This window comes from Octopus bimaculoides, chromosome 5, assembly GCF_046866305.1.
Source record: "Octopus bimaculoides isolate indiv1 chromosome 5, ASM4686630v1, whole genome shotgun sequence".
Taxonomy (NCBI): domain Eukaryota; kingdom Metazoa; phylum Mollusca; class Cephalopoda; order Octopoda; family Octopodidae; genus Octopus; species Octopus bimaculoides.
This window is the reverse complement of record NC_142932.1, coordinates 35,083,693-35,096,283: the sequence shown is the minus strand read 5'-3', so window position 1 is coordinate 35,096,283 and position 12,591 is coordinate 35,083,693. Positions and strand designations below refer to the sequence as shown.

Sequence of the window (12,591 nt, the reverse complement as noted above, 5' to 3'; positions counted from 1 at the left end):
TTGACTGTGGCCATGCTGGAGCACCGCCTTTAGTTGGGCAAATCGACCCCAGGACTTATTCTATTGGTCTCTTTTGCCGAACCGCTAAGTTACGGGGACGTAAACACACCAGCATCGATTGTCAAGCCGATGTTGGGGGGACAAACACAAACACACACACACGTATATATATATATATATATATATATATATATGACGAGCTTCTTTCAGTTTCCGTCTACCAAATCTACTCACAAGGCTTTGGTCGGCCCGAGGCTATAATAGAAGACACTTGCCCAAGGTGCCACACAGTGGGACTAAACCTGAAATCATGTGGTTGGTAAGCAAGCTACTTACCAAAATGAAAGGTTTAAGATGATGACCCTAACAACCAATATCCTGAACAGAAGGGGAAAACATTCTGTTCTTGTTTGCATACAAGAAAATTCAATTTACCATTATTTCTTGTTGTGGACCCTGATTAGGTATCTACCCTTGCACAACCTCATCAGTAATGATACATGGCTTCAACAGATAAAAATGATAATACTCTACGTTCATTCATTTAACTGATAAAAACATATTGTGCTTTGACTGCACAAAAATTGTTCTGATTTTATATTAATGAAAAATTTTAAATCATTATTTCTGTATAATTTTGTTGAAACCAAATTAGTAATCAGTTGTTAGTTGATTAAATAAAAATTTGAATTTTCATATTTTCATAAATGTTTTTAATCAACATAGTTTGGCATTAATTGTTTGGATAATTAAAGTAAAATAAATAACTATATAAATATATATTAGGACTAAGATATATCCATTTTCTATATCATCAATTACATCATTCATACTAACTGGTTATATAATTTAGCAAAACTGCTAATAAAATATATTTTTATATAATGACCAAATTCTATATCAGCAAATTACTCATGAAACTGGTAAAAAAAAAAAAAAAATTGGATTCTAAATATTTATTTGATAAATTATGATGAAGATTTCATTATAATGTGTAAATTTTATTTTCATGCACTTTCTTTTTATATTTTTTTACAAATAATGGTTCAACTCTGCTATATCAAGTTATCTTCAGCTCTTTTACTCTGCTTTACACACACACTCGACTGCCAGTGGTAGATTGCTGTTACCTTCAGTTTATAATAATCAAATTTGTCTTGATTTGGGCCTAATTTGATATCCAAGTGATGAAAGTTTGAAAAACAATAGTAAAAATGACAGAAAAATTCATTCATGTATGGTGATTAAGAAGACCTGAGTTTGAGGAACCAAGCAGTGACCTTCATTTTAAAATTCATTTAATAAGTTTCCTCATCTGAATGGAATACTTATAGTAACGCTTAATATATGGATCCTATAACTTGTATTCTTAGTGCTAGCATAAACAACAGTTTTTTGAAAAATTTTCTTTGATAAAAAAATCTTGGCATTATTGTCCCTCTATAGCATGTAAACTAATTTACACACTTATGCCTCCTGAACTTGATAATGTTTAAGAAAATATCCTCATTATAGCTTGCAATATATCAAGTATTGATTTCTAACATAGGTGCAAAGCTAAAAATTTAGAAGAGGATGGTATAATGTATCATATTGTTACAAGTACTAACTTGTATTTATTTTATCGACTTCACCAAGATGAAAAGCAAAGTTTCTTTTTTAGTCTGATTTCAATTTAGAAATAGATGTAACTAAATATCGCAAGACATTTTGTCAAACGCTAATTATTCCTGCCAGTCCACCTCCTGTTTAATGTCAAATATTAATCATTAGAAGTGCAGTGCATCACTGAAAGTTTCTTTAGGCGTGTAAAATTCTGAAGATAACTGGAAATAGTGCTGTTAAGCAATTTGAGAAACCAACAAAATTATGGGTTAAAAACTACATTTCCCACTCTTGTATTAAGTGAAAATTTATGATGAAATAAGCATCAAATATATATAAAAAAGCATGACATTTTGTTTTCTTTAGGTGGTATAAATTAATTACTTTTGATAATATAACTTAGCATGATATAATTCACTGGTAATCTACTAATAATAATCCATTTACATTTTTAACACTAATTATTTCATTAAACTGTTCCAAATGTCTTGGTATCTAATCACATCTTTTACAGCAATCATGTGTGTTTAATATCAGTCCTGTTAATTATAACTGCTGTGTAACTGATGTTCTTCTTCCTCCTCCACTTCCTTATCCTTTTCTTTCTCTGCTGCTACCTGTTGGTGTGTGTCAACTTCATTGACAGTCACCTACCAGTGGAACACACAAACGCAATCATCTGTTTGACATCTTCACTTAATAATCACTGGAAATATACAGTAGGTGATGCTTCTTCTCTCTCTCTCTCTCTCTATCTATCTATCTTTGGTTGATAACATCTATAAGGACTCTTGTTCTTTGTGTCTTGGACTTACCTGTGTTGCTATAAACTGTTATATACTGCACATAGACTCATTCAATTATCTTAAATAGCAATGAGGTGCTCACATGTAGGTATATATTACATTAGCTGATTTCATTACTAAAGACTGGGTGTTTTCACAGATAAATACTATTGACATAAACTTGCCTGTAACATCTCAAGTCAATTTGCAAGATCTCGGTTTATTCAGTACCTAAATTAGATAACTCTTATAATCAAAGAGCAATATAGTATCTCTACTACAGAGGTAGTATAAACAAATTACTTATGACTCATGAATTCAAAGCCTATTGATAATGTTTTCTAGTATCTCTGTATGAAACATTTAACACTGATTGCTCCAGTTTACAACCTATCTGGAGAATAAGTAAAAGTTCTTCCTCAAATTATCTGCAAATAGATTTACATCATATCTAAGATGAATTTATCAATGGTTTATCACAACAGAAAGTGAAGTTAAACAGCAGCGTTACAAACCATATAATTTCAGAAAAAGATTCATTAACTAGTTTATATATTCCAGCCTTTAGCATTCAGATTACTCTGTCAAATGTAAAGCCTTGACTGGCTTCCATGCTGGTGGCACATAAAAAGTGCCATCCGATCGTGGTCAATGCTGGCCCCTGTACTGGTGGCATGTAAAAAAGCACCTACTACACTCTCTGGGTAGTTGGCATTAGGAAGGGCATCCAGCTGTAGAAACGCTGCCAGATCAGACTGGAGCCTGTTGCAGCCTCCTGGCTTCCCAGACCCCAGTTGAACCATCCAACCCAAACCAGCATGGAAAATGGACGTTAAACGATGATGATTGTTTAGAATTAATCATGCATTATTCTTTGAGCTTCATGATTTTCATACGTGTTGTAGTGGAAGTGGTATGCCCTTCCGACGGAACAAGTGGTATGGGCCAGCCACTATAAAGTGAGACAACGTCAACCAGTACAGAGAGTCATGTGTCAGTCGTCATAGAGTTGTTGCATGCGTTCTCAGTTGGAATTAAGTGTCAGTTACATTCTATAGTCGAGTTTGAGTAACCATCAAGGTAGACGGTTCAAAGTTGATGTCTTGCAGAGCTATCAGCAATAGCATGATAGATGAAGCGGTGTATTACCATTCCGGTATAGAAGAGATACATTGCATCCGATACCAAAACAAATATTGTGGCTACTAGAGTAGATACAACAGCTATAGTCACAACTGTGAGAAATACCACATCATAACAATATGATGGTGATTTATTTTTAGAATGACATTGTATGGTAGGTGTGAGAAGGCAGGCCTGACCAGTTTCTACCTATATAAATTGGTCTATCTAATTGTGTTACACAACCAAATTTAAGTGGGTTATTTAAGCAACACATTCATAGTTAGATGACAAGTTGGATGTGGTGCTTATGAGAGAGTAATAATTCTTGAAATAAGTATATACACTAACTACCTATTTTTTTCTATATTCAATCACATTCTTTACGTAAATATATATGAAATGTCGTAACTTGCAGTGCTGGCTCTGAATTCTATAGAGATAAAACAGATAGAATATTTGGGGTGGATATGGCTGGGTTAAATGCTAAAGAGTTAAGTCAGAGACATTGATGTTGGTATTTGCTGTTAATATAGCACAACACAAGAAACAAATCAAAAAAAGGATATTAACCCTTACCTTATATTTTATCATTATTCATCATATTGCTTATAACATCTAATGATTGCTTTTAATTTCTTCTTCTTACTCTAAGGCAAGGCTAGGAATTTTCTATAAATAAATGGTACATGTTGGTAGTTTAGTAATTTTACTCTATATTTGAATTGAAAAACAACAGCTCAATGGACATTTTCCTATATATAAACGACAGTGTTATATAAGATTCTTAAAATGTACACAGCATTTCATGAGTGACAGTGTTTGCCATGCAATGGCAACAGAATCACAACAACAAAGTGGTTGGTGCCTGGTTTGAACCCAGTAATACATAATATTTAGACATATACATTAGCACATGTATACATATCAGCTTAAGTGAGATTAATTTAATCCTTTCTCAGCAACTTTACTCTTTATATCTCTCTCTCTCTCTCTCAATCTTTCTTTTGACAATGCTTACTTTCATTCTTTCCATATGCGGGCTGTTATATATGTGTCTATACACACACACATATACTTATTTTCAGTTCAATAGTCTATCAGCTGACTTACTCTCAAACTTCATCTACAATTCATGTACCACAAAAGAAAGGAAAAAAAAAAAAAGTATTCAGACCTTTAGAAGTTAAAAATTAACACTGATGAATAATATCTCTAATTGTTGATGATCTTAAACTTCTTTAACTTGCAAATGATTTGAAGAAGCACATGTAGAGAAGGGGAGGAGGCTATTCTGATGTTGTAGTTGAGAACATCATTTGTTGGCTAGTATAGGGATCTGGTGAGGTTTGTAAATTACTTTGGTGCAATTAACTTTTTTTGTCACGAGTCCAACATTCTGCTAAACTAGAGAATGATAAATAGCAGTGCAGCTGATATTCTGTATTAGCATCTCAGGATTACTAAATGAAAAATCACCTGTTTAATTAGAAAGGAAGGTAGATGCAACATTGTAGTATTCGATATTCTATGATGGTCTTACTATGTTAATTACTAACAGTAAAATTATGAGATCACGAGAGCTCCCCCCCCCCACACACACACACAAACTCAACGTGTGTTGAAAACAACTTTGCTTTCTGACATATTTTGAAGTGTGAAATACGTCTATAGTTGGGGTATTGTCTCCTTGAATTACAACAAACTCGAGCAGTGTATTTTTCTAATTAGAATATTTCAAATGGCTACGAACCAACAAATCAACTTTGGACTAACGAATAAGAAACAGAAAAAGAAAAACAAACAACTTTACCGGAATTCTAAACAAGATGAAAATTTGCATGACTAACATCAAAGTATTCTGACATCTTTACAAATGTTTGGTTTTTACCTATTCAGTGTTAATGCTATGGCATTGCAATTGAGAATGACATTAGCTGCCTAACATAATGATCTTGAAACTTTTACAAGTTTATTTAGGCCTGCTACCATTCCAATACTTAGTGGTAGAAAATAGAAATACACTTCACAGAATTATTACGTTGTAAGATAATTTCATTCCTTTCTTTTTCTTCCCTCCTCCCACCACCCTTCAATATATTTTAATCCTTATCTTTCATCAAAATCTGAACTATTTCAGTATATTGTCCTTCGTTACAGTTCTATATTTAAGAGATGAGGAATTATTTACATTATTTACATTTGACGGATATTTGTCCTTGTCTTGTTTGTAGTCCACAGGCATATGGCATAGTGGTTAAGAGCGTAGGCTACTAACCCCAAGATTCCGAGTTCGATTCCAGGCAGTGAATGAATAATAATAACAACATCGAAAAATACCTTACGAATGAGAACCCAGGTTCGAAATTTCCCCAAAACACCTGATGAAGGCTGGAGGGTATATCAGTCGAAACGTTGTGTTAACAACAAACAAGATGAGGATAAATATTCATCAAATGTAAATAATTGTCCTTTGTTGTTCTCAACTTCTTGCCAACATTCTTTTATTTGTCAATATCTTAAAGTAGGAATCACCAGCTCTTGAAGAATTTATTAAGCCATGTCATTGTAGAATGAATTGTCCCACAGATGTCGTAGAGCAACTGGCAAAGGTCATAATCTGAAGGAATTGCATCAAGAGAATACAGTGGGTGCCATAGAACTTCCCAGCCAAGCTCTTGAAGAGCACTTTTGGTCAGATTAACAATAAAAGGATGAGCATTATCCTGTTGGAGAAGCACACCATGTTGCTGGTCAAGTCATTTAAGCATAACCATCAAGTGAAGGTGACAGGCAACAGTGTCGTGAGTGCATCACATCTGCTGGGCCAAATCCCTGGTGGATTATTATTGCAGATCCTCATGGATGAGCTGGTTCAATTGATCTTCATTGGACTGAATAGGTTGGCCAAAATGTGAAAGAGTCTCTGAGATCAAATTCCTCCTCCATGAAGTATGAAAACCATTCCTGTTCAGTTCTTTTGATAATAGCACTTTCTGATAGCCCAAATGTCTTGAGTCACTTTGGCAGCTATTGAAAATGAAGAAAAGCAGTGCCAGTGGTTAAGAAGCTTGCTTTATAACCACATAGTTTCAGGTTCAGTCCCCCTGTAGGGCACTGATAACCCTGTGCTGACAAATGCTTTGTGAGAGAATTTGGCAGACAGAAACTGTGAAAGTCCATTGTTTATATGCCTACATGTATTTCTCCTCACATTGATTAGCAATCGGTGTTGGTTTGTTTCCGTCTCTATAACTTAGTGATTCAGCAAAAGAGATTAATAAATATCAGACTTAAAAAAAAAAAATGAAGTATTGATTGTCTTATATCCTACATTAATATTATAAGAATATATCTAAAACAAAAAACAGTTGGAATTCTTTTGAATAATATATTCCTCTATACACTATCATACAGACCCCTTTTATATATATATATATATTGCACACACGATGGGCTTCTTTCAGTTTCCGTCTACCAGATTCACTCACAAGGCTTTGATTAACCCCAGGCTATAGCAGAAGACACTTACCCAAGTTGCCATGCAGTGGGACTGAACCCAGAACCATGTGGTTGGTGGAAATATTATTTTTCCCTTTCATAGCTTCTCTAACCAAATTTAGTTAAGCGCTTCTCAACTTTCTGACCAGAGTTATTTTGTCACATTGTCTGACTAATGCAACTATTTATATTAGACTGAATCTTCCTCTTACAGTAGTTGTTCAGAGTCCAACTTTTATTGATTTCAATATTCTAACACTGTCTCCTCTTCCATATAAGAAACACCATTCTGCAACAAACCAATCTTTTGTTGTTTTTTTTTGTTTGCCCTGACATTACTTTCAACTATATCCATTTCATATTTTTAGATAAATGAAATATCAATCTTAGTATTGTTACACATAAAACCTATTGAAATAAAAGGGTTAACACCATATTGTAGCTGTTTGATATGACCTGATACTTTTCTATAAATACTTTTACAAAATGAAAAAAGGAAAACCATTTTGTTTTATCACACCTTCCTTGCTATATAAATACACATATGTAGCTGCATAATTTACTTTGTACTTACTAGCTGCAAGTATTACTTCAAGTAATTTTCCTTTATTTCACTTGTGTTTTTTTTTAATTTTTGTGTGTGTGTTTTTCACTGTAGATTGTGAACAATTTCTCTTTTCTTTTTAGGAGACAATATTCTTGTAGACTAACAATTGTGTTCTTTCTTACTTCGAGCTTATCTTAAAGGAATTTGCATGTAGCTTTGTAGGCACATCTATTACATTTTTCATCTTTATTTATTAAGTTTGTTTATCATTTTTTTTTTTTAACTTTACTAAAAAAATATACTTGTCTTTCATTGCTTTAACTTCACCTCTGCATGGCAATTTTCTTACCAATTTCAGCCATTAACTCCATTTTCATACCATGTAGACGCTTATGAATACTATCAACATTTGCAGCTATTTTTCTCAATGGAGGTGGGGTGTATTCACCAATCGTACTCTTGCATGCCAACTGACTGTAACTGAATTAATCTTCTCCACTCATTTCTATTCTTAATATATTTTATCATGACATTTATTTTGTTAAATTTTTAACACATTTATTCTACTAACTTGCAGATATGCTATCATGACATTTATATTACACTTACTCTGTAATATATTTGTCATGAATTTTTAAAATTTTTGTGAAAAAAATTCTTTTTCTCTCACTCATTTTTATTTTCTTCTCTTTTCTTGCTCACCATAATGTTTCTTTAGATTATTATTATTATTATTGTTATTACTATTATGGTTTATTATTATCCTTTAGTGCTAAATTCATAACGAAACTCGGAAAACTTATAAAAGCTAAATTAATAAAAAAATATATATTTTATAAAAGTTGAAAGGAAAAATAACTTTCAAGGAACAAACTAAAACCATTAATTTCAATGACAATGAATGTCCTACTTGAAACAGCATCCACCTCCCTCCACAACCACACATGCATAAATAGTATGAGCTTTCTCCATCTGTTCCTTGATATCTTCTAAATAAAACTCAGATTAAAGTTTAAAAGTAAAGCATATTTTTCAATTTACCACATCTGTACAAAAGTGTACATATATGTATATAGATATATATATTTTTGTTATATCAAATTGTTTATAAACGTGTTATGCAGTCAGTTGATATTTTACAATACCAAAGGAGATTCAGTTTGTTTATTTTTTTTGGTAAAATTTATTTCCAACTGCACAACCTTTCTACCAAAGGTAAAGAGAATTTTTTTTTACTTAGATCTAATCAATAAGTATCTTAACTTTCAAAATGTACAAAGGAACTAGTGTTTGCTTAATGATAGTAGCATTTCAAACTTTACCTCTTTAGAATTGTTAAGTATATAATTATCGTTAGGATATTTCAAGTTTGTTTTTATAATTAAACTTCTTTATCCTAAATTCTGTTGCTTACAATAAAATGTATTTAAACTTCTGATTTTTAGGTCCAAGTGTACCACTTTCTCCCAGCATCGTCCCTAACCCCTGCTATGAAAGCCCTTCTCAGTATCGCAGCACCAATGCGAGGGGGAGCCTTCAATCACCAATACAACCAAGCCTCGAAATGAAAGGTCACCTGGTGTAATCCTGGCTTACCAAAATCCTTCCATGGCAATGAATAAAACAACGATGATTTTAAAAAATACTTTTTATACTATCTTTGCTGGCATTTGGAATTTAAAAGCAGCTAGCTAGAGATTTTAAACAATATATATATATAATATATATATATATAATACATGTATATATATATGATATATATATCTATTAATGATACATCTCGGTTGAGATTTATCAATTTTTTCAACTGTCAGAGAACAATCTCACATTGCTGACTGAAACCATCAATGCAGATTTATATTTCACTCATCTTGAAGTCAAATTGAATGCATTCATCAGATGAGTTGACTGAGGTGTTTGTAAACTTGGTCTCTTCAACTGTTTGTTCTTTGTTTACGAAAAAAAAAAAAGAAAAGAGACACAAAACAAATGATTGAGAAGAAATGCATTTCATAAAACAAACACAAGAAAAACATCATGGGTTCATTGAAATATCAACTTTTATCATTTAGGTTTTGAATTTTTAACGAATTTAATCTGGTGAAGAAATTAATGATGATAATGGTGGAACTATCGTGATGCTATTTTGATGCCATATGAGCTTTACTCCGTGTTACATCACGGCAAGTGTATAAGAGTAGATATATGAACAATCTAGGGCCTATTATGCCACTGAGAGTTGTATGGTATCTTCTCAGAACATGGGTTTAACAGCAAACCATTCCCCATTTTCTTAAACTATGAATGAGATTTTTTTTTTTTTTTTTTATTATTTCACAGAAAGTTTTCTATAAAAAAAAAATAGAAAAGAAAAATGAAAAATAAAAGAACTGCACAAGCTGTCAGTTGGAGGTCAGTAAAAACTGCAACCAAATTTATCAGAGAAACTATTTTCATAATATTAGCATTACAATCAACAGCATTTTCCCCCCACCCCCTTCTCATTATTTCTTATCAACTGTGACAGTTTGGTTACACAACATTCATTATTCATTAAATAGATCAACACAATTAGCCGCACTGGACTACAGTGAATCATCTTTGGTTGCAGTAAGCTAGATATCATTTGATGAATTTAGCATCAGGCTTTTTAAGGGTCACAATTTCTTTGTGACTCCTTACAGTTGTAGGCTTCAATACTATTTTGTGCTAAAATAATTGACGTGTGTTTGTGTACTGATCTCAGAACCATCGAAGCTATGGCTGAATGTTGTGATGTTGTCGATATTTCATAAACAAACATACAAAAAAAAAAAATAATAATAATAACAAACCAACAAAAAACAATACTTGCTTCATGAATTGCCTTTTCTTTCCTGATTAACTCTTTTTTAATTATTTTAGTTGACTGACACAAACACACATACACACAAACACACATTCATACTCGCACATATGATGTAAAACACTTTTGGATACTTTGATAGAACTGAGGGTCAAGAAGTAAATGCCAAATAATTGCTGTCATACAGTTTTTTTTTTTGTTTGTTTGTTTTGTTTTTTTTAAATCTATCACACCAGCTGTCAAGTAAAATTGACCATTTAACCGTTTTGAGCACTGGTATTTAGTAGTAACCTTTGCTCATGTCAGTCATTCAAACCTAACAAAAAAAAAAGAAAAAAAGAAAAAAGAAAAAAAATAACCTGTGAGGAGAAATGTAAAACAATTTCTCATTCTTTAGTTTTGGCAAAACTAGGAAAAAAAAAAAGATAACTAAATGGTGTGTGCCTATTTCCGTTTTTAATATTGCTTACACCTTCATGCTATCAGTGTGGTAAATACACTGTCGTGATACTACCAGTGAGGAAAATACAGAGTACTAAATGCTACATCACCAAATCATTTTATGCTGAAATCCAGGAAATTATCATCATTCTTATAAGTAAAATATATTTGAGGTTTTTTTTTTTGTTTTTTTACTACTACTACTACTATTACTACTGTCTGGTAACCAGTATAATTCTCCTTCAGTTGAATGCCAAGAGATATTTTGGCCGATTTAAGCCAAAATATCTCTTGGCATTGAATTTGATAATCATCATAATGAATTTGATAATCATGAAAATAATTTGATTGTCAAAAGTGGGTAGAAAATGGAATTAAGAGAAACTCCACGGCAGAGTTGCTCAGTAAATGAGCAGGTTATTAGGTGCTGGTGCACTTAAAAATGAAGAGAAGCCAAGTTAAAGATTAAAAGGCATAAAGAAGAACTTTCTCGTTTGTGTTGATTGGCTGACAGCAGTTTTATCATGTGATAACAATAGCAAGGCAACTTGTCTATCATCCCAAGCCCTTGACTCTTTCACTTTACCCCATCCACACTTTAGTGAAGATTTGTGAATGCTGTCATTAAAAAGAGAGTTTTGTTAACATTGTGCTCTGCTGCTACCACTGTTGATTCATCAGTTGGCCATTGTTGGTGACCACTAGCACACATCCTTTTGTCTAAGCTGCCCATTCTCCCTACCTCTCAAATCTAAGTCTTGAAGACAACTTGGCAATTATTAAGGTTGTTCCTCTTTTCTAATTTGCACATGTTTAGTAGGACGGAGTTTGCCAGTTTATTATCTAGATATGGTCTGCTGGTTTACACAAGTTCTACTCTATATGTAGGTTATAATCAACATACGATTGCTTGATGTCCCCTCTATCTACATATGATTTCCAAAGGTCTCTCTTATTTTTTTCCTCTCTCCTTTCTCTCTACATTTGAATTCCTGGGGGAAAAAAGAAAAAGAATCTTCTATCTTCATATGGTTTCAAAGTGATGCTGATATGAAATTTTTTCCAGTCTCGAATGAGTGTATGCATGTGTGTGTGTGTGTATATATATATATATGTAAATGAAAGAACATGTATATGTTTTAGTTGAATGTACTGAACCAGCTCAGTAGATATTATACGGCATCTGCAGCTGCTGGAAAAGCACAATTTAACCCAGCGGAGATTTAAAGAAGAGCAAACTTCCTCTACGAATTCAACCAATCACAATGGAGGAATGACCGGCCATAAACTTATTCCTCCCAAATTGTAAACTAATTCTGAGTAACCCAAAATCGATTCCTCAACACACAACAGTACCCCCCGCTACTCACCATCTCCACTCCAGAGTCCACTCTCAATACTCTGTAATGGAGTTACGTACCATACACAAAATGTTTTCATTATGATGAAACAGTTTGATGGGAAATACTTTGAGTTTGAACGTTTCATAAAGGGCAGACATAAATCCCTTTTACTAATTTTATAACTTAGTTTATTATTGAGACCTTCTTGCTGAAGTCACTAAAGTATCAGGGAAAACAACCGGCATGATAGACAGCCACTAAATATGGTTTGTAATGAAGAAAAGGGTAATTGGAGAACTGTCCAGATTAAAGAAGTCCAGTTTTCACCTTTTTTTTTATACTCATATTTACATACATTGAATTTTAATTGTTTATTGAACTATTCATGGAAACACACACACA

General features: G+C 32.8%; 1 protein-coding gene across 12 annotated transcripts in view; it reads left to right on the top strand.

The window, feature by feature from the left end:
• LOC106873723 (nephrin) overlaps nucleotides 1–9,203 on the top strand; it is a 722,597-nt gene extending 713,394 nt beyond the window's left edge. For 6 of the 12 annotated variants that reach the window (XM_089352173.1, XM_089352167.1, XM_089352172.1 and 3 more), the window contains 2 exons: nucleotides 2,252–2,324; nucleotides 9,006–9,203. In XM_089352173.1, coding sequence (XP_089208299.1) covers nucleotides 2,252–2,305 — 54 coding nt within the window. In that variant the 3' untranslated portion in view covers nucleotides 2,306–2,324; nucleotides 9,006–9,203. The remainder of the gene's footprint in view (nucleotides 1–2,251; nucleotides 2,325–9,005) is intronic. The other 6 variants (XM_089352163.1, XM_089352162.1, XM_089352166.1 and 3 more) reach the window with 1 other exon arrangement.
• The last annotated feature ends 3,388 nt before the right edge of the window (nucleotides 9,204–12,591 follow it).